Source organism: Silurus aristotelis, assembly GCF_946808225.1.
Source record: "Silurus aristotelis genome assembly, chromosome: 15".
Lineage (NCBI taxonomy): Eukaryota > Metazoa > Chordata > Actinopteri > Siluriformes > Siluridae > Silurus > Silurus aristotelis.
The window spans coordinates 7,437,854-7,458,690 of record NC_139588.1 but is presented as its reverse complement, the minus strand read 5'-3'; the positions used below and the strand labels follow the sequence as shown (position 1 = coordinate 7,458,690).

The following is a 20,837-nucleotide window of genomic DNA, read 5'->3' as shown; positions in this document are numbered from 1 at the left end:
GAGTAGGTGAGATGAACACACACCTGACTCGTGTGTGTAGAGTAGGTGAGATGAACACACACCTGACTCGTGTGTGTAGAGTAGGTGAGATGAACACACACCTGACTCGTGTGTGTAGAGTAGGTGAGATGAACACACACCTGACTCGTGTGTGTAGAGTAGGTGAGATGAACACACACCTGACTCGTGTGTGTAGAGTAGGTGAGATGAACACACACCTGACTCGTGTGTGTAGAGTAGGTGAGATGAACACACACCTGACTCGTGTGTGCAGAGTAGGTGAGATGAACACACACCTGACTCGTGTGTGCAGAGTAGGTGAGATGAACACACACCTGACTCGTGTGTGTAGAGTAGGTGAGATGAACACACACCTGACTCGTGTGTGTAGAGTAGGTGAGATGAACACACACCTGACTCGTGTGTGTAGAGTAGGTGAGATGAACACACACCTGACTCGTGTGTGTAGAGTAGGTGAGATGAACACACACCTGACTCGTGTGTGTAGAGTAGGTGAGATGAACACACACCTGACTCGTGTGTGTAGAGTAGGTGAGATGAACACACACCTGACTCGTGTGTGTAGAGTAGGTGAGATGAACTGGGAAAGCAGGCAGTGGGTCAAACCACTGTGAGGAAGGGGAGGGGGGACTGTTTCTAAATGCATTTTTGCGGGGTTTTTTTTCTACTTACACAATTATATAGGTATACATAGATATATTGTTTACAATAGAGAGTGCGAGATTTCCCCCCCCCCCCCCCCCCCCCCGGGGATTTACGCCCATGTTACCTAATGAATGTATTTCAGCGGATTGAAAAAGACGCGCAGTAACAGGAAATCGGTTGAAATCAGCGCGCAGTGAAAAGAGAAATTTTATATTTCACCAACTCAATGGATTAAAACTAAAGTAACGAGCCTGTTTTGAAAATGTTAGAAGTAAAAAGTACAGATATTTGTGTAAAAATGTAATGAGTAAAAGTAAAGTACTGATACCAGAAAAATCTACTTAAGTACAGTAACGAACAAATACAAATATTTGTACTCCGTTACTTCCCTCCTCTGCATGTCTGCGGTGTGCGGATAGCGATTTGCAAAAAATGCAATGCTGAAATTTCAAGAGGGGGTGTATCTGCAAAGAGTTTCTTTAAGTCAGGTTTAATTTATCACCTGAAATCCAAACATCCCGATTGCCATTCTAAATATGAGAAGAACGCGGCGCAGAAAAGTAGTCAATCTGAGCATGCGCACTCCGTCTGTAGAGGACGTTTTTGAAAAGGCAGGAAAGTTTTTCAGTGATGGTGCCAAGGCAAAAGGCATAACACAAAAAATGATGGAATTCATTGCCTTAGATCAGTGGTCGCCAGTGGCTCGACAGGTTGATCTTTGAAACATTCCCCGTGGATCCGTGGAATAATAATTATAATATAATATTTATTACACGGCTCTTCACGGCTCTTGAATTGGCTTCCAAACGTTTGGCGGTCAATTATTTTTGTTTAACAGACCCGTTGCTAATAATAATTGACCGCTGCCTGTCTGTCAATACTATGAATGGTAACAAATAAATAACAATATATAATAATAAATAAAAAAACTTTTGTAATTTATTTATTCTTTGAATTGAAATGCATTGATTTTAGTGAGGTTAGTACACACTCATAGCCATAAATGCAATGGTTCTAATAATTGACATTCTTTTCTTTCGGTTTTGGCCTTGGTTTCCTCATTTTTGGTTTTTGGTTTCGGCCAAGAATTTTCATTTCGGTGCATCCCTAAAATATTATCGTTGGTGTGGCGCTCTGACACATTTCGGGTTTCTAATGTGGCCCCTTGCAAAAATTAATTGCCCACCCCTGGTCTAGGTCTCATGTTTCTAAGATTATCAATATTTAGAATAAGCTAGTGATGAATAAGCAAATCACACTTCCAACCTATGGAAATTGTTTCTCTTTCATTTTAAAATCTACCACCGTAACTCATTTCTTCTTCAAACACTGAGCACCATCAGTGGTAGTCATAGCCTCTGAGGCCTGAAGGTAAATCTTTGCAGAAGAGCCAGTTCCTAATCCAAACCCAGCGTACAAGGGCTGAGTGAATGCAGTTGTGACTTTATGAATTAGGGTCATTTTATCAGAAACACTGTAGATGGACAGAGTTCCTGCCTTTTGGTCAAGATAAACTCCAATTCTTTGGGAAATCGGTCCAGAGACATTAATCTTGGTATTATTTTGCCAAAACCAGTATCCTTTAGGATATCGAACTAATCTCCATGACTGTGCGTTATGTCCAAAACGAGACTCGTTTTGCGATCCTTTTCTGTTAATGCTTTTATAAGATACAGCAATGGAAACTCCATTTTTACCATTAACCTCAACCTCCCAGTAAGCACGTGGAGGCATTCTCTGCTTACAGAGCACTTGTAGAAACTCTGTAAATCGCTCAGGGTGATCAGGGTATTCATGCTTCCGATTACCGGATGTCACATACGTGTTATCATTGGCCAGTTCGAGGAAACAGTGTGCTGTATTGGGATCAAGTGATAGCTCACAAGTATCTGGAAGAATGATAAAGAACAAAAAAATGATAATAATTAATAACAGTGACATAACACTTATGTAACTTGAATGAGGGTGATAAAAGGTTTATGATATTTGAATCAGGAAGTGGAAAAATGAAAAGCATAAAATAATATTTCACTTAATGCAGTGACACATTTATGAGGAATCTCAGATTGTTTGGAAACGACCTTATGACTCTTCCCATAACGATCAGTATTAATAATCGTTTCTTTAAGGTTGGTTGGTGTAGAGATACATCTTTAACCTTGATGATTAAATAATATTGTTCATTTTATTAGTAAAACCTGGCTGCTAACTACTCTTTCAATGATAGTAGTTATTTTTTCGCACCTGTTTTTTGAATGTTGGGTTAAAAATTGCTACATATATTTGTGCACTTTAATGTTTTTTCATATTAGTGTTGTTGTGGTCACCTAATGTTTCTCACACACTCACACACACACACACACACACACACACACACACACACACACACACACACACACACACACACACACACACACACACACACACATATATATTTGCATATGAGCAAAAGATTTTACCAAGTATAGATTGGGTCACATGACTTGGTTCATGGCTCAAGATCATTCAGTCATCCTGATGCAAACCCTAATGGATGCCCAAGGCGCATTTACTTTAATATGATAAATGATAATAAAAGTAAAAGTGATAATTCTATTTACGACCAATATATATAGAAGCTGATGAAAAAGAAAAGCTCACTTGTATTTTCATAATGCTATTATGAAATGTTAAACTGTACATATATCTTGTGAGATGTTGCCAGATTAAGCACAGTTAAAAGATTGAGGGTGAAGTTTTTTTTATATAATAATATATAATAATATACAGACAGAATATATAATAATAGACATAATATACACCTATTCTTAATACTGTGAATTATTTTTTCTTTGATCTTCAAGAAATCAGATTTTAGCTTGTAAACACTACAAAAAGCATGATCCTCGTAAATCCTTCCTTCTAGGAGTGACTTGTCTTGATGCATATAAGAAAAACCTTTCCAATATTTCCAGGGTTTTGGCACTGAAAAAAATTTACTAGTTTCTAGGTCTCTCTTGTCTCTCTACACTACAAAATGCATTACACTTTTTTCAAGCTACTTCAATGTCATTATGAACAAAAATAAGTGGACCAATCATATGAAAATAAATGATGTATGTGTTATTATGTACAATTTCCTCAATGTCTCTTGTACCTTATTAGATGATCTCAAATTAAATCATGTCATGTGACATCCTCAGAAGACCAAGATTAGTCTCTAATGAATAATAATTTTGAATGATTCCTTTAAAATAATGAACAAAGCGAACATATCCTGTGCCAAACACTGCCTATGTGTATTATTCCCAAAATGGCAGCTTATTACAATGGGCTATGAACAGATTTATGTTTTAATTAATCAAGATCAGTATTTACACCAATGAAACTTACATTTCAGGAATTCCTCCCTGGTCTTTGGCTCAGGCATTACAATGATCTGGTCGAAGATCACTTCTGAAACAAACAAACAAAACAAAACAAAAATCAATGAAATGTACACCTGATAGTCACACCCAAAAACAATTAACTTGGTGAACATCCTATTCCAAACCATAAGCATTAATGTGGAGTTATAATTAAATTCTTCTAGAAAAGCTTTTTTCACTAGATTTTGGATTATGTTCATAAGGATTTCTGTTTATTTAGCCACAAGAGCAAAAGTTATGTATATTAAGGAACCCTAGTTTATAGGCATTCATGTTCAAGCACAGTTATGTTCTTCAAGTTTGTCTGTGATGGTCATTCTCTGATGGTCAGATGTCCAGAAAATTAAGGTGATATAGAATGTTATTTACATTTACATTTGCGGCATTTGGCAGACGCCCTTATCCAGAGCGACGTACGAAAGTGCTTTAAATCTCTAGTAATGAATAAATCTACACTGGTACACAAGATTATAAACTTAATATAAATATTACTCGAATTCTACAAACTTGGGAAGTGCTAATTTAGGTATTTCAGAAAGAGGTAGGTCTTCAGTCGTCGCTTGAAGATAATCAGGGACTCAGCTGTACGGACATCTAGGGGAAGTTCATTCCACCACCTCGGTGCCAGAACCCATATTTATTTAAATCCATATCAAATGCTCACCATTTTCTGAAACATTCTCAACCTTTTCCTTGCAGAATTGTTCTACTTCCTCCTTTAGTTGGATGATAGATTTCTTAAAATTGTCGAATGACAACTGGCGATTGTAATCCACCTTGAAAGAATCATCAGTTTCCAGTTCAGAACCCAGGAACTGAAATCTCTAATACAGACAGAAAGACAGAGAGAGACAGACAGAGAGAGAGAGAGAGAGAGAGAGAGAGAGAGAGAGAGAGAGAGAGAGAGAGAGAGAGAGAGAGAGAAGCAAGATAAACCACTTGTAATGTGTAACTATTTTTCCATAGTCTAAAATCTTTTACACTTATCTTAATTTCAACAGTTAAAAACATTGGGTTATGCATGCAGGTTACAGATGTATTTCCTCTTTGGCAAACTGATAAAGCTTGGGCTTTTATAGAGTTGGTCACACTTGATGATCATCAATTAGTCAAAGGAACTTTATTAGCAGCACCCGGCTGCTTCTTAGCCCCTTAAATCCTAGCTTAGAGGTTAAGGTGTACTTAGTTTTTCACATAAGTTTTTGTCATATGGAATTATTTATCTGATATTGCATTTACCTAACTTTAAAACCTGATAAGACCAGGTGATTTTTGATGTCCTGGTATGTAAAACTGTAGAACTCAAATAGGGTCTCTTTTATTTTCACAAGACTGTAATTGAGTGCCTTGCATAAGGGCACAGAAGTTGCAGCTTGATCGTGCTGAAATTTGAACACCGTAACCCAAGCTATAATGAGCTATAATTCCCCAGCTCATCAAAAAGGTCTTCAGTTGGGTTGAGATCAGGGCTCTGTGCAGAACACTTAAGTTCTTCTAGTCTGGTCAGATGTCTACATACGATTGACTGTACTGTTTATTTTTAGAATGAACCATGGTTACAGGTTGCTACTGAACATTAATCATAATAACATTTGGTCAGTAGCTGAGTTTATTTTTTAATTTAATTTATTTTTAGTCTAGAAACACAAGTTCAGAACATAATTTTTACATTCATTTGACAGGTTTTATATGTACAGTAAGATCCTGCGATGTAAATACTTTAGAAAGAAAGAGACTGCGTTAACTTAGTATAATTCTGACTGATACCCAATATAATATGATGCAATATTCCATCCAAAGATTACAATGGCTTATAGAATTGTCTAATAGGTATAAAAATTGGGTAAATCGTTGGGTATGAACATTAGATCTCATCCCAACTAAGCATATATCAAAGATTTTAAACTGAAGTGTTAGACATTGCTCTTTACGACCATTATAAAAACCCTGTAAGGGAATATCTTTTAAAAGATTGACATGCCCTTACTACAGCTCTAGAGACTTTTAGAACGTGTGCTATGAAGCACTGAAGCTCTTCTGGAGGCTTGACAGCCTAAAAAGACATGTGATGTTACCTGGAGAAAATGGACATATCCACTGGTTTGTGACAACTTTTCTAGCTGGGCTTGTTTTTTCTTAACGTCAGCAATCTCCGTCTCTAGCTGTTTCAGTACTTCTGCAGTTTGAGCTAGTTCAGCTTTCTCTTGAGCTCTGATCGTGTTGGTGACCTCAGATCGTCTTTTCTCAATAGACATGAGAAGCTCGTTGAAGATTTTCTCAGTGTCTTCAACTGCTTCTTGTGCAGACCGCTGCAAAAAGAAGAAAAGACAGTTGGGAGAGGAGGAAAAGATGGAAATTGCACTAGACTTTCAAATGTGTTCTAATTGTTGTTTGTGGCACACAGAAAATCATGATGTGGTAAAGATGGTAAAGAAATGTACAGTACTTAAAAGAATACAAATGCTTTGTTGCTTGTACAGCTTGAACATTGGAACATTTATGTCCTGATATGGTTTCAAATTACATCCTGATATTTTTCCATAACCCTTCACTGATGTTCTGCATGTGGGGTGTATGATCAGGACACAAAGGTACATTTCTATCACTAGGGGTTTATGCACCCCTAGTGATAGAAATGTACCTTTGTGTCCTGATCATACACCCCACATGCAGAACATCAGTGAAGGGTTATGGAAGAATATGGAAAAATATGTTTTTTTTTATAGGTACAAACAAGAAGGTACAAAAATGTTCCAATGTTCAGAGGTGAGATTAAAATTGAATGTTTGTTTTTTTACTTTTTGACATGATACAGTAATTTTTTGAAGATCCTTTTTGAAAGATCGCTTTGCTACGTTGCTTTTTTTTTTTGACCGCCTTGTTTGATCTTTGTTTCATTCTGGTTCAAAATCTGATTCGTATTTTAGTAAAGAAATTCATATTGAAACTTGTTATGGAGTAAGTTTTGCAGTTAAGTATCTGCGGTTTTACACAAGTATGATTATCGGTTTTTCTTTATAGACAGGAGGTGGAGCTGGAGGTAGCAGAGGTGAAGATGTTGACGTTTTCGTTGGGAGTGATGAGGATGGACAGGATTATAAATGAGTTTATTAGAGGGATGTAGGACGTTTTGGAGACAAGGTGAGGGAGGCGAGATTGAGATGGTTTGGACATGTTCAGAGGAGGTACATGGGGTATATCTGTATGAGAATGCTGAGGATGGAGTCACCAGGAAGGAGGAAAAGAGGAAGACCAAGGAGGAGGTTTATGGATGTGGTGAGTGAGGTCATGCAGGTAGTTGGTGTGAAAGAGGCAGATGTAGAGAACAGGGGGGTGTGGAGACGGATGATCCGCTGTGACTGTACTAACTGGAAACATTTGTTTGTCAAATGCCATAAATGTAATTTTTTCTCCAATGTAAATCAAAATAAACCTTATAACAATACAATTCTACTCAGACATTCTTTCCCTTATACACAATAACACAGGCGTGCAATGTTCATAAAGTGTTCAGACTGTTTACTGTTTACTTCAAGTTTGGAACCTTTTTTCCTTTTCTTTTTTTCCCATTCTTTTTCTCTATTTATTTTAATATATCAGTAGACAGAACCATCCCCAGCCACTCTTAGTGCCGGTCCCAAGCCCGGATAAATTGGGGAGGGTTGCGTTAGGAAGGGCATCCAGCGTAAAACATGTGCCAAATCAAAACGTGCGGAGGATCCGCTGTGGCGACCCCTAACGGGAGAAGCCGAAAAGAAACTAGTAGACAGAATCTAAGAATTTTTTTTTTTTTCAAAATACAATACTAACTAAACTGATTTTATTTTATTATTATCAGTTTTTTATTCTATGTAAAAACGTTTTATATGGCAGGTTTAGCATCAATGTGCACGAGCTGAGTGGCACACAGGCCAAAAGTGAGAAGTGAAATTTGTCATGCTTACCTTGTAGGCATCTATAACATCCTTCAACTCCTGCAGCGTCTTCTCTCTCATTTTAATTGTATTCTGATATTTGTGCTGTAGATCCTTAAAGTAGTTCTGTTAATGCAAAAGGTATTTAGTCACTTTTAAGTATGGACACAAAGGGCAAGCTTCAAATGATTCTACTCTACTTTATGTGTGTAATTTCAAAGCAGTTTGCAATTACACACTGAGCACATACCTGTTTTTTGATCCACTCTTCTTGAACTGGGACTATATCGTGGTCTCCATGTTTGTCCACTGAACACTGGTAGCAAATCACTCTCTGGTCATTGCGGCAGAACATCTCAAGAAGCTTGTTATGTTGAGCACATGTTTTCTCATGGAGGTTACCCAGGGCTTTGATGAGCGTGTGCTTCTTGAAGGCAGGTGATTCATGATGAGCCTGAACATGCATATCGCAGTATGAGGCCAGACATGTCAGGCAGGACTTCACCGCTTTCTCTTTCACCCCAATGCAAGAATCACACTCCACATCTTCAGCTTCAATGGAAATGATGTCTAAAGCTTGAGCGAATGATGTCTGATGTTCTTGCTTCTCCAGTCTGGCTATAATCTCAGTCAGCACATTGTTCTTGCAGAGGACAGGTCGCAGAGTGAACGTCTCTCTGCATTGTGGACAGCTGTAGGCTTTCTTCTGGTCTTTTGCATCCCAATAGCCATTGATGCACACCATGCAGAAACTGTGTCCACATGGAGTAGTCACAGGCTTGTTTAGTAGACTCAGGCAGATTGAACAATTTAAATGTTCCTGATCGATTGAAATGCTGGCTTCTGCCATTTTGCTGCACACGGAGGTTTATTATCACTTTCGTTTTCTCTGAAATGACTGGGAGGAGTTTTTGAGTCAAAGTAAAACCAAAAGCACCTTATTATTCATGGGTCTAGAATTTGTGACGAGTACCGAACAAGTAGGTGGTAACATTTTAAACCATTTTAGGACCCGTGATTTAGGATTAAAATGCACAGAAAGCACAAAAAGAGAAAGCTAGGGCACTATGTTCTCGATCCAACATGAGACTCAGCTACAGGACTAACATAGTTTCAAGTTTAACTGCAGAAATATGTAAAGAGAATTGGTATAATATAGAAAGAAATGAAATAAGTAAATAGCTAACGAATTAGTTTTTTCTTCTACTTATATTGCAATACTTCTTCTTCCCATTAGGGGTCGCCAAAGCGGATCATATTGCAGTACTACTGTATCTGTAAATCTACCTGTCTAATACTATGTTAATTTGTCATTTTACTGCACAATTTTTTGAAAAGAAAAATGCCAAAATCACTTTAGCAACAAAACTTTAGTAACTCTTTGGGTACTAAGGGAAAAAAATTATGAGGGGTAGATTTCAGGCAGGTGGGTTAAAATAAGCCTGCTCAAATAATACCCCTCCTGACTACTAAAGCTGTCCATGTTAATAGAATGAAATGTAGTATTTTACACATACAGTATTACCTGTGTATCTGACCCATTTTAGTGACTCTTTGGATATGCAGACAGAAGAAATAGGGGGTAAAATCAAGGCAGGTGAAGCAAATGATTAATGAGTTTATACTGCCATCTACAGGAGACTGCATACGTTTTTGTCAAATTTACCTTGGTGGAAGCATTTGACCGAACTTTCCGTGTTGTAAGTGCCATCTACGGGGGTGGGGGTGTGTGTGTGTGTGTGTGTGTGTGTGGTGGGGGGGGGGGGGGGTGTAGTCTTCATCCGGGAGAGTAGGAATTAGGCGAAACACTGGTCCCAATCACAAACCAGAATTCCATACCTGATCAATCGAGGCCCAGGTTTACCAATGACCACCACAGGTATTGTTAGCCAACAGGGAACCGGTGGAAATTGGGATACTGTTGGCCAAAGGAGAGGAGGAAGATGTCTACAGAGACAGCAGGGAAAGCAGAAATGGAAGAGGGGGGAGGTTTGGCTTGGTACTTTAAATGTTGATACTATGACTGGTAAAGGGAGAGAGATATGATCGAGAGTAGAAAGGTAGATATGTTGTATGTTCAGGAGACCAAGTGGAAAGGGAGTAAGGCCAGAAACATTGGAGGTAGGTTTAAATTGTTGTACCATGGTGTGGATGGAAAGAGAAATGGTGTAGGGGTGATTCTGAAGTAAAAGTACAGTAAGAATGTAGTGGAAGTGAAGAGAGTTTTTGATGATGAACATGAAGCTGGAAGTTGAAGGGGTAATGATAAATGATAAAAAAGGAGTAAGTGAGAGCAGCGATTAGGAGGATGAAGAGTGGAAAGTTGGTTGGGCCAGATGACATACCGGTAGAAGCATGGAGATGTTTAGGAGAGATGGCAGTGGAGTTTTTAACCAGGTTGTTCAACAAGATTTTGGAAGGTGAGGATGCCTGAGGAATGGAGAAGGAGTGTGCTGGAACCGATCTTTAAGAATAAGGGAGATGTGCAGACATGCAGTAACTACAGGGGTATAAAGTTGATCAGTCACACCATGAAGTTATGGGAAAGAGTAGTAGAAGCCAGGCTGAGAGAAGAGGTGACCATCTGTGAGCAACAGTATGGTTTCTTGCCTAGGAAGAGCACCACAGATGCCTTATTTGCTTGAAGAACGTTGATGGAAAAGTATAGAAAAGACAGGGTGTAGAGGGAGGAGTTGTGGTGTTGTTTGAGGAAGTCAGGTGTGTCTGAGAAGTATGTGAGGGTGGTGCAGGACATGTTTTAGGACAGTGTGACAGCAGTGAAGTGTGCAGTAGGAACGACAGACTGGTTCAAGTTGGAGGTTGGACTGTATCAGGGATCGGCTCTGAGCCCTTTCCTGTTTGCAGTGGTGATGGACAGGTTGACGGACGAGGTCAGACAAGAGTCTTCCTGGACTATGATGTTTGCGGATGATCTTGTGATTTGTGGTGAGAATAGGAAGCAGGTTGAGAAGAGCCTGGAGAGGTGAAGGTACACGCTGGAGAGAAGGAGAATGAAAGTCAGTAGGAGTAAGACAGAGTACGTGTGTGTGAATGAGAGGGAGGGCAGTGGAGTGGTGCAGTTGCAGGGAGAAGAGGTGGAAAAGGTGGATGAGTTTAAGTACCTGTGGTCAACTGTGCAAAGTTAACACAAACAAGTGCGGTGCGGGACAACACGTGATGGGTGAACGCGGGTGTCTTAATTAAATCTTAAATATTTGAGCGGGACTGAAAAATACGTCCCGTGCAGGTCTCTAGTGCAAGAAGGCTTGGGTAGGTGTGTATTAAATTGATATTTTAAATGTAATTTTAATTTATTATTAAAGTACATCTGTTTAACCTCTGTCTCATATGCTGAGTCAGCTGTAGTCGAACCTGGGTGCCTTGTTGAATATTATTTCTATGTAGAGGGGGGTTTCCTGGTAGATTAGCCCCAGAGGTGGTGAAGTTAGCAAGGTAACTTCTTAAATCCATTCTTGGGGATGGGTTGTTGATTTGTAGGTAATCCTCTCACTGGTAACTTCTCTCTTTTTTTTTTCAAAATTTTGGAAATCCTTGGGATTAAGTATGACCTCCTGGCACCACACAATCACAGGGAGAACATGCTAAATTCCGCATAGACCTTACTCAAAGCTCAGGATCGAACCCCTGAGGATTTAGTCATTATTTACAAAAATAGAATGTATATATAATATATAATATTTAGTACTTGTATCAGATGTTTAATTTGATCAGATAACATTAAAATCAAAAACAAATACACGTTTTGCTTACATAAAAGAAAGCGCACAGACATACACACACACACACACACACACACACACACACACACACACACACGCACGCACACACAAACATTTTCATATCATGTGACTTATAGCACAAAAACAAATTATCCTCCAGAATTAATATAGCATTAAACAAACAAACAAAAAACTATTTCTACTGGCTGCATTGATAACTTATATACAAAATAAATAAATATTAATATAAACAGGATTTGAACAACATTTTTAATTATTGGCCAAGAACCAAGCAGTGACCCACTTACTTACTTAAATACTGGCTTCACAATGTTGGTCGTGGTTGTTTTCCACCTTAGGTTTCTTGTTTACATTATTAATTTATTTTATGTTAATGTGTTTTTGTTACCAGCTCTTTTATATTTGCATTATAAATTATAAAGTATTACTGTGCATGCATCCACTGTGCTTTCTATATGACACACAACTTGGTAATAAATTACAAAGCATGTGTTTTACACCCGGCGTTTTTTGTGCAACGGACCGGTTTAATGTCAGACTATATTTACACGAACCGGCCTGTAAGGTGTGGCGGATAAATATAACAAAATAAAATGATACGATCGGCATAAAAACTGGTATTTTCTAAATATAATAATAAATGTGAATCCACTGTGTTGTTTTTTGTAAATTTTTCTAGTTTGGGGGTTTCAATTTAGTGGTAATGTATTATGTGTTACCGGCTGGAGCAGCCCCTTTTAAGAAGGTAGCGGATGGAGGTAAGACATCGTTCAGAATCAGATAATAAATAAAATGGAAATAATGTAAGTTATGTGTTCTTTCTGTGCGGCCCGGTACCAACTGACCCATGGACCGGTGCCGGTCTGCGGCCCGGTGGTTGGGGACCAATGATTTACACAACTGCATATTACATTTCCCATAATACATATTCAGATGGATGAAATAGCTTTCGTCATTCTACAGAGTAACACAACTTAGCAGTGGCAAGTGCATTGACCCAGAAACCAGGGTAAAGCGCCTCAGTGAACATGGTCTGGACTCTGTAGAGGAGAGTCATTGTGTCAGAGACGCTGAAAAATGAAAGAGTTCCTGCACTGTGGTCTAAATACACTCCAATTCTAAATGATAACGGACCACAGATCTTGGTCTGAACGTCGTTGTGCCAGACCGACAACGTGGAGCTACATTCCAGACTCCAGGACTGAGCATTGTGTCCAAACCAGCATTCCTTCCCACGTCCTTTCCTGCAGATCCCTTTATACGATACTGAGATGTACACCCATCCACCCCTGCTCCATTCAACCTCCCAGTAACAGCGTCCACTTACACTCTGTTTACACAGCACCTGACCATAACCACCAAATCTGTCTGGATGACTTGGGTATTGGTTTAATCCCCCACTGCGGGACACTTTCCTGTAATTCTCTGAAAGCCATAGTGCCTCATTTGCCGTGTTAGGGTCCAGGGTCAGGTGACAAAAATCTAAAGAACATAAAAAAAATTTATTCAAACATGATATATACTGTATATTTCCACATATTTAGTTATAAAACCTAAAACACACACACACACACACACACACACACACACACACATATATATATATATATATATATATATATATATATATATATATATATATATATATATATATATATATATATATATATATATATATATAAATAAATAAAACGTTCGTTTACACTTACACTGAAGAAAGTCCTCTCTGGTCTTTGGTTCACTGGGTAAAATCATCTGAATCTTGGCAACTATTAAGGTATAATGACAAATATACAAGTCATGACCCTAAATGCATAATTTTGTGTATTTCAATGGTAACGTTAAAATATACAGGATGCATGTTTTACTACCAAATAAAAAAATATTCACAAACTTGTCACTGTAGTTAATAAATTACTAAATCATTGAATTCTACTGATAGACAACTAGTTAGCCATCCGTCTCTATAACAATAAGTCAGTCCATCACTTAAAAGGTGAACACCAATAGATCATAGGTGACCAAATCTTCCATCATTATCAGCACTGACATGCATTTTACATTCGATGGCCTAAAGTATGTGTAGACCTGAACATCACACCCAAATGTGGATCTTGCCACAAATTGCATACACTGTAAATAGATGATTTTGCACGTTGTTACGCTATAATTTCCCTTCACTATAATTACACTTTACAAGCCTGATCCAGCATGACATTTCTCCTGTACACCAGGTTTATCATGAACACAAGTTTGAAGTGCAAGAAATAGTGTCTTGCACAAAGCCCTGAACTTTACTCCACTGATCACTTTTTTTTTAAAGATGAACTGGAACACTGATTAGGTGCCCTGGTGGTCTAGTGGTTAAGATGCAGCGCTCCCACCGCTGCGACCCGGGTTCGATTCCCGGTCAGGGAACCATCCCCAGCCACTCTTAGTGCCGGTCCCAAGCCCGGATAAATTGGGGAGGGTTGCGTTAGGAAGGGCATCCAGCGTAAAACATGTGCCAAATCAAACGTGCGGAGGATCCGCTGTGGCGACCCCTAACGGGAGAAGCCGAAAAGAAAGAAAGAAAGAAAACTGGAACACTGATTAAACCTCAGATCTCTTTATCAACATCCTAATGATGACAAATCTGCACAGATATAACAGCTAAAAGTAACTTAAGCTTGGATGAGATGTTTACTATTTACATATAGATGTGAGGGTCAGGTGTCCACAAACGTTTGTTCGTATAGCCTACGTGGGCGCTGATATGTTTATCAAGAAAACCAGTGTTGATCGTATTTCGAACACTAGGTTGAGCAGTGGTGAAAAGTATTTGAGAAAATGTACTGCGCTACTGTACTGAAGTAATTTTTGGGTCAGTTTTACTGAGTATCAAAGATAAAAGCACTTTTTACTCTCTATTAAACTACATTTATGATTTAATATATGTACTTTTTAGTGCGCAATATTTGAACTGAAAATGACATTTACATTTTTCGCCTCTACCGAAGATGTCATTAAGGCTCGACACTCCCCTACCCGCATCTGCTGCCTGTAAGCGACTTTGTAGCACCACCGGACTCATTTTTAGTCCAAAAAGAGATTGAATAAACTCTAAAAACTTGAAGAAGAACCAGCTTTTGTTGAAGTTTAATAAAAAATAAAATATTGCTCCTTTTAGATTGAGAGCTGCATCAAATCTCTGTCTCTGGTTTTACCTTCATTTGTCCATTAAATATTGCACCTTTACACTACCATAATACATATATTGTATTTTTGTATATTTATATTTATATATTTTTATACATTTCATCGGTCCTGTACTTGTACTCTGCACAATGACAATAAAGTTAAATCTAATCTTATCTAATCTAACATGGTGGACCAATCAGGTAGGAGTGTCTAATAAAGTAACTTTTCCCTTGGGGTTATAAAAACCCTTTCTTTTTGTAGTAAAATAATAATAGTAATAGAAGAGGAAGCAACATGATACATATATATGTATTGTTTTTTTACACCATAATTATATGCACATGTAAGTATACAGTTTTATGTAAGTATATTAGTTTTATGAAGTTAAAAAAATTTTTGTTTTACCATTTGGGTTGATTTTGTTGAATTCTTTTTTGCAGAATTCCTCAAATTGCTCTTTCAGGTCAGATAGACTTTTCCTCATGCCGTCAAAAGAAATATGTTGATTGATCGTCATCCTGGGTGAGTCCTTAGTTTTAGGAGTGGAACACATGGACTGAAAACTCTGTATTAAAACCATAAATAAAGGGAATTCTTGTGAAAATAAGCTCAGACTAGCAGATATGGGTGTGTTAGGGTGGCAGCATTAAAGAATGTTCTCTTGTACATTAGGGTTTGACAAAGACATTTTGTAATTACTACATTTACATGACTAATTACATGTTTACAGCAGAGGATAAACTTCCACGAAGGTCATACCTGGAGGAAATGCACATGGTCCTCTGTGTCCAATAGCAGTTCCAGCTCAGTGTCTTTCTTCTTAAGGGCAGCAATCTCTTGTTCCAGCTGCTTCTGCAGTCCCACAGCTTGATCCAGTTCAACTTTCTCCTGCTCTCTGATAAGCTTGGTTATTTCATAACACTTTTCTTGAATGAAGGTAAACAGCTCAGTAAAGATTCTCTCATTTTCCTCCACTGCTGCCTGTGAAGAGCTCTGGTAAGAGAAGAATGTATGAGTTCCAGCCCCTAAATAAGTTGTTTGGCTCGTATTTACAGAAAAAGACTGACTGAAATTCATTGCTCCAGCAATCCTAGGATTGGTACCTACCTTAAGAGTGTTTACAGCCTGTTTAAGGTCTTGCAGTTTCTTCTCCTTCTCAAGGATTTTCTGCTGCGATTTCCTCTGCATGTCTCTTATCTGCTTCTGTGGTAGATTATGATTTGTAAAGGACATGTATGAAATAGGGAAAGGAATAAAAATCAGCCAGCAATTAAACAAGCCTCATGCATTATTTAAAAATAAATAAATAAAACAATATTGTTGTTATTAAAGTGAACATGTCTATTCAAATGTCTTATATCAGATTACAGTTTCTTACAAATCACAAAACACTCTTTGTACCTGTTTTTCGGTTCTTTCCGAAGCAACCGATGTGGCATTGTGGCCTTTATGGTCATCCAACATACACAATGCACAAATTATTTTCTGGTCTGTTCGACAGTAGAAATCTACCAACTTGTCATGACGCGCACAGACTTTTTCTTGAAGATGTTTGCATGCCTGGACCAGCTTATGCTTCTTAAAAACAGGAGATTCGAAGTGAGACACGAGATGAGTTTTACAGAAAGAAGCCAGGCACACCAGACATGACTTGACTGCCTTTTCTCTGCTCCCAGTACAAATATCACATTCCACATCTCCCCATTCTGAGCTGTAATAAGTAGCAGAAGCGCCGCTTATGTCTTTCAACTTGAGCTTTTCCACAACTTCAGCCATAGCATTATTCCTACGCAGTACAGGTCTCGGCATGAACGTCTCTCTGCACTGGGGGCAGCTGTATACCCCCTTCTGAAGAGGCTGATCCCAAAAGTCATTAATACACACCATACAAAAGCTGTGGCCGCATGGAGTAGTTACTGGATCCTTCAGCAAATCAAGGCAGATTGAACAGCTGAACTGAAGATGGTCCACTGAAATATTGCTGTCCTCAGCCATTTTACTAACATCAGAGAGAGAGAGAGAGCAGAGTTGAAGTGCTTTTACTTCCTTTAGTTGAAGTGTTTACTTCCTGATTATAGTGGTAGGTAGGTGGGGCAAAGACAGGCATACCTTTAGGATCACTGTGGGTGTGACTGGCATGTCAAATGAGGTGTTTCCAACTACGTTTTTTTTTTTTTTTTTAACACTGCATAGATCTGTTTTGTTGCAGTAATCCCCCTTCCCAACTTAAAAATATATATAAATATTATAATAGTTCAATATTATAGGGTAGGATCAAGTGAAATATATAATGAAAGCAACACAGTAAATAGAGGACACTACACATTTATGTTGTATTTAAGATTTCCTTAAAAATATACAGTTTAACACTGCTTATTTAATATTCAAATTACTAACTATTATTAAAAGATTGATTAGTTACCTAGATTAGTTTCCATCCTTTAGATATAGCCTGTTAATACACCCTATACCTGGACCTGATTCACTTCCTCCTGTTTTCTTTTTACCCCATTCAAATAGAAATTATATAGACAAAGAATGTATTTTGTAACTTATGACCTCTTCATTTTCAACACCAAATCATGGATCGTCTGTAAAAATGCACTCTAAATAATATATATATATATATATTTCCTGAGATTAGATAGTGCTTTAAGAACTGATTAATTTTCGAAACAATTTGCTGCACTACCAGAAACCAAATGATTATATGGTATATTATATCTCTAAATGAGTCTGCACCGTCAGGATATGTTTATAAGCATGAGCCCTGTCAGACTGGTCGTGCGGGTGGTGTAGCTACCATTTATAGTGCCCTTCTTAATGTTAGTCAAAAATTAGGATTTAGGTTTCAATCATTTGAAGTGCTTGTTCTTAAATTTGTACTTTCAGACATACATAGAAAACCCCTACTATCTCTCGGTCTGGTCACCGTGTACAGACCCCCAGGACCCTACGCTGATTTTCTTCAAAAGTTTGCTCGTTTTCTTTTAGACCCTTTTCAGATATGCATGTAGATGATGCAAACGATGCCCTAGGACTATCATTTGTGGACTTATTAAACTCTTTTGGGGTTAAACAAAACATCACCAGACCAACTCATCGTTTTAATCACACACTAGACTTAATAATATCCCACGGAGCAGACGTCACTGATATAGATATTTTACCTCAGAGTGATGACATCACAGACCACTACCTCATATTGTACACACTACCGGTAGAGCAGATACGCCGTGTTTCACCGTGTTATCAACTTGGTAGGACTATTGTTCCGACCGCTAAGGACAGATTCATAAATAACCTGCCTAATTTATCTTAATTTCTCACTAAACCCATAAATGCTAATAATCTTGATGAAATGGCTAACAACATAGACCTTATCCTCACTAGCACATTAGACACTGTTGCCCCCATCCGGTTAAAAAAGGTTAGAGAACAAACACCTGCACAAGGGTACAATAATCATACGCATGCCCTCAAGAGAACACTCCGTAATCTGGAAAGAAAATGGAGGAAAACGAAATTGGAAGTATTTAGAATCGTGTATGAAGACAGTATGCTCAGCTACAGACAGGCGCTAAACACTGAACACCCGAGCAAACTCATAGAAAACAACCAAAACAATCCCAGGTTCCTTTTCAGTACAGTAGCTAAATTAACAACAAATCACTTATCTAAAAAAAATGTATTCCATCACAGTTTAGTAGTGAGGACTTTATGTATTTCTACACTGAAAAAATTTATAGTATTAGAAAAACAATTGTGGTGGTTCAACCTCTGACAGCATCTCCTGACCCAATCATACCTAAAACTCCACAACTACACTGCTTTACATGTATAGGAAGAGCTGTATGATGTTATTACCAAAGCTAAATCAACATGTCAATTAGATCCCATTCCCACTCGCAGCTGGTGAGCCTCTTCTGAATATTATTAACTCCTCACTATCTTAAGGTCATATCCCTAAACCCCTCAAATTAGCAGTTATTAAGCCCCTCATTAAGAAACCTAATTTGGATCCAAACACGCTATCAAATTACAGACCCATTTCAAATCTTCCATTTATGTCTAAGATTTGAAAAAAGATTGTCTCTGCCCAGTTATGTTCCTACTTACAAGAAAACAATATCTTTAAAGAGTTTCAGGCAGGTTTTAGGCCCCATCATACCACAGAAACTGCTCTAGTTAAAATCACTAATGACCTGTTTTTAGCTTCAGACCAAGGCTACATCTCTATGTTAGTTTTACTAGATCTTAGTGCTGCATTCGACAATCATCCGATGATCCATTTGTAGACTTAAATGGAGAGCTATCCAGGTTAATGCAAGTGAATTATGGCGTGCCACAAGGTTCAGTTCTAGGACACCTGCTTTTCACAATATACATGCTTCCCTTAGGAAATAATATTAGATGGCGGGGGATTAGCTTCCAGTGTTACGCTGATGATACCCAGCTATATATCTCATCGAAACCAGACGATACAGCTCAGTTGGCTCGGATAAAAGATTGTTAAAGAATTAAAAGACTGGATTACTCATAACTTTCTATTATTAAATTCTAATAAGAAGGAGATTTTGCTTATCATCCAAAAAAAAAACAGTACACTGAAGCTCCAGCATATAAACCTGCGATTAGACATTCTGTAACTACTAGGTCAACAGAAAAAGATCTGGGGAGTTATTTTAGACACCAACTTGTCTTTTAAAAATCACATCAACCATGTGACAAAAATAGCCTTAGAAATATTGTAAAGCTAAGAAACATGTTATCTATATCTGATGCAGAGAAGCTCGTCCATGCGTTCATGACCTCCAGGATAGACTACTGTAATGCATTACTAGGTGGTTGTCCTTCATCATTAATAAAAAAGCTACAGTTAGTCCAGAATGCAGCAGCCAGTGTTCTCACAAGGTCGAGAAAATATGATCATATAACCCCAATCTTATCGTCCCTACACTGGCTACCTGTTTCTAAATTCCGAATTGACTACAAACTACTGCTTTTTACCTTCAGTGTAGTACAGTGGTTTAGCTCGAAATTATCTTTTCATTCTTCTATCATGCTACAATCCGTCACGCTCCTTGAGATCTCAAAACTCCGGACTTCTAGTAGTTCCTAGACTAGCAAAGACCACTAAAGGCGGTACAGCATTCTCACATTTAGCTCTTAAACTTTGGAATAGTCTTCCTGACAGTGTTCAGACACACTTTTCCAGTTTAAGTGCAGATTAAAAATGTATCTTTTTAGCAAAGCCTAGACAGAACACACATCACATCATAACCTTGTGCCCCAGAACATCTGATCACATGCACATTATTAACTTGTGCTGTTAATATCATGAACAGCAGCTATGTTAAATCCTCTCCACTGCTTCTCTTTCTCTACCATCCCAAGGCATCCCAAAGTTGCTCCAGCTCCAGTCACGTCCCACCTTATGAAGATTGTGGACCTTCAAAGAAGTAGATGACGACCCCTCAAACATCCCGAACCATCTAGAGACGTACCAGCGCCAATTGGAGTTTTGACATTGGACCTCTTTGAGTGTTTAAAGGCTCTGGCTTGGAGAAGCTGATGTTGGATCTGTGATGATCGCAAATGTTGAGCTATTTAATGAGTTGCTCAGTAGCTTCTAGTTGTGTAACCACAAATGACTGTAAAAGACTGTAGAAAGATCATTACTCATATTCTTACACTCCAGTGCTTATGTTTGTTCTCACTGTCCTGTGTTCTGTACTGTTTAAAGACTATAATCACACTCTTAATATCACCCAAATGAGGATGGGTTCCCCTTTGGAGTCTGGTTCCTCTCAAGGTTTCTTCCTCATAACATCTTAGGGAGTTTTCCCTTGCCACAGTTGCCATGACTGCTCATCAGGGATAAATACACACCTTTCACCTTAACTGTT

General features: G+C 38.3%; 2 protein-coding genes across 3 annotated transcripts; both read right to left on the bottom strand.

The window, feature by feature from the left end:
- Positions 1–1,855: 1,855 nt before the first annotated feature.
- Positions 1,856–8,873, bottom strand: LOC310738102 (tripartite motif-containing protein 16-like protein). Of its 2 annotated transcripts, none has more exons than XM_083563070.1 (6): positions 8,238–8,858; positions 8,018–8,113; positions 6,149–6,382; positions 4,738–4,897; positions 4,039–4,101; positions 1,856–2,555 (listed from the first exon to the last, which is right to left on the bottom strand). In XM_083563070.1, the coding sequence occupies exons 1-6, from the start codon at positions 8,835–8,837 to the stop codon at positions 1,978–1,980; spliced, it is 1,731 nt and encodes a 576-aa protein (XP_083419196.1). In that variant the 5' UTR covers positions 8,838–8,858; the 3' UTR covers positions 1,856–1,977. The 2 variants fall into 2 exon arrangements, with proteins under 2 accessions (XP_083419196.1, XP_083419197.1); XM_083563071.1 differs by having other exon boundaries at positions 1,857–2,555; positions 4,039–4,098; positions 8,238–8,873.
- Positions 8,874–11,685: 2,812 nt separating this feature from the next.
- Positions 11,686–17,026, bottom strand: LOC310738103 (E3 ubiquitin/ISG15 ligase TRIM25-like). Its single transcript, XM_083563072.1, has 6 exons — positions 16,330–17,026; positions 16,036–16,131; positions 15,688–15,921; positions 15,334–15,493; positions 13,458–13,517; positions 11,686–13,230 (listed from the first exon to the last, which is right to left on the bottom strand). Exons 1-6 carry the CDS (start codon positions 16,921–16,923, stop codon positions 12,701–12,703), a joined length of 1,674 nt encoding a protein of 557 aa, XP_083419198.1. The 5' UTR covers positions 16,924–17,026; the 3' UTR covers positions 11,686–12,700.
- Between the last annotated feature and the right edge of the window lie 3,811 nt (positions 17,027–20,837).

Bases quoted from the DNA above. Each gene is read 5' to 3' on its own strand.
- LOC310738102 (XM_083563070.1), bottom strand. From the start codon at position 8,837: ATGGCAGAAGCCAGCATTTCAATCGATCAGGAACATTTAAATTGTTCA. The intron at 4,102-4,737 runs GTGAGCATTTGA...TGTTTGTTTCAG, and splicing joins TGAGAATGTTTCAGAAAATG to AAGTGATCTTCGACCAGATC. The intron at 2,556-4,038 runs GTAAGTTTCATT...TCATTCTTCCAG, and splicing joins CAGGGAGGAATTCCTGAAAT to ATACTTGTGAGCTATCACTT.
- LOC310738103 (XM_083563072.1), bottom strand. From the start codon at position 16,923: ATGGCTGAGGACAGCAATATTTCAGTGGACCATCTTCAGTTCAGCTGT. The intron at 15,494-15,687 runs GTATGACCTTCG...GTTTTAATACAG, and splicing joins ACCATGTGCATTTCCTCCAG to AGTTTTCAGTCCATGTGTTC. The intron at 13,231-13,457 runs GTAAGTGTAAAC...TATGTTCTTTAG, and splicing joins CAGAGAGGACTTTCTTCAGT to ATTTTTGTCACCTGACCCTG.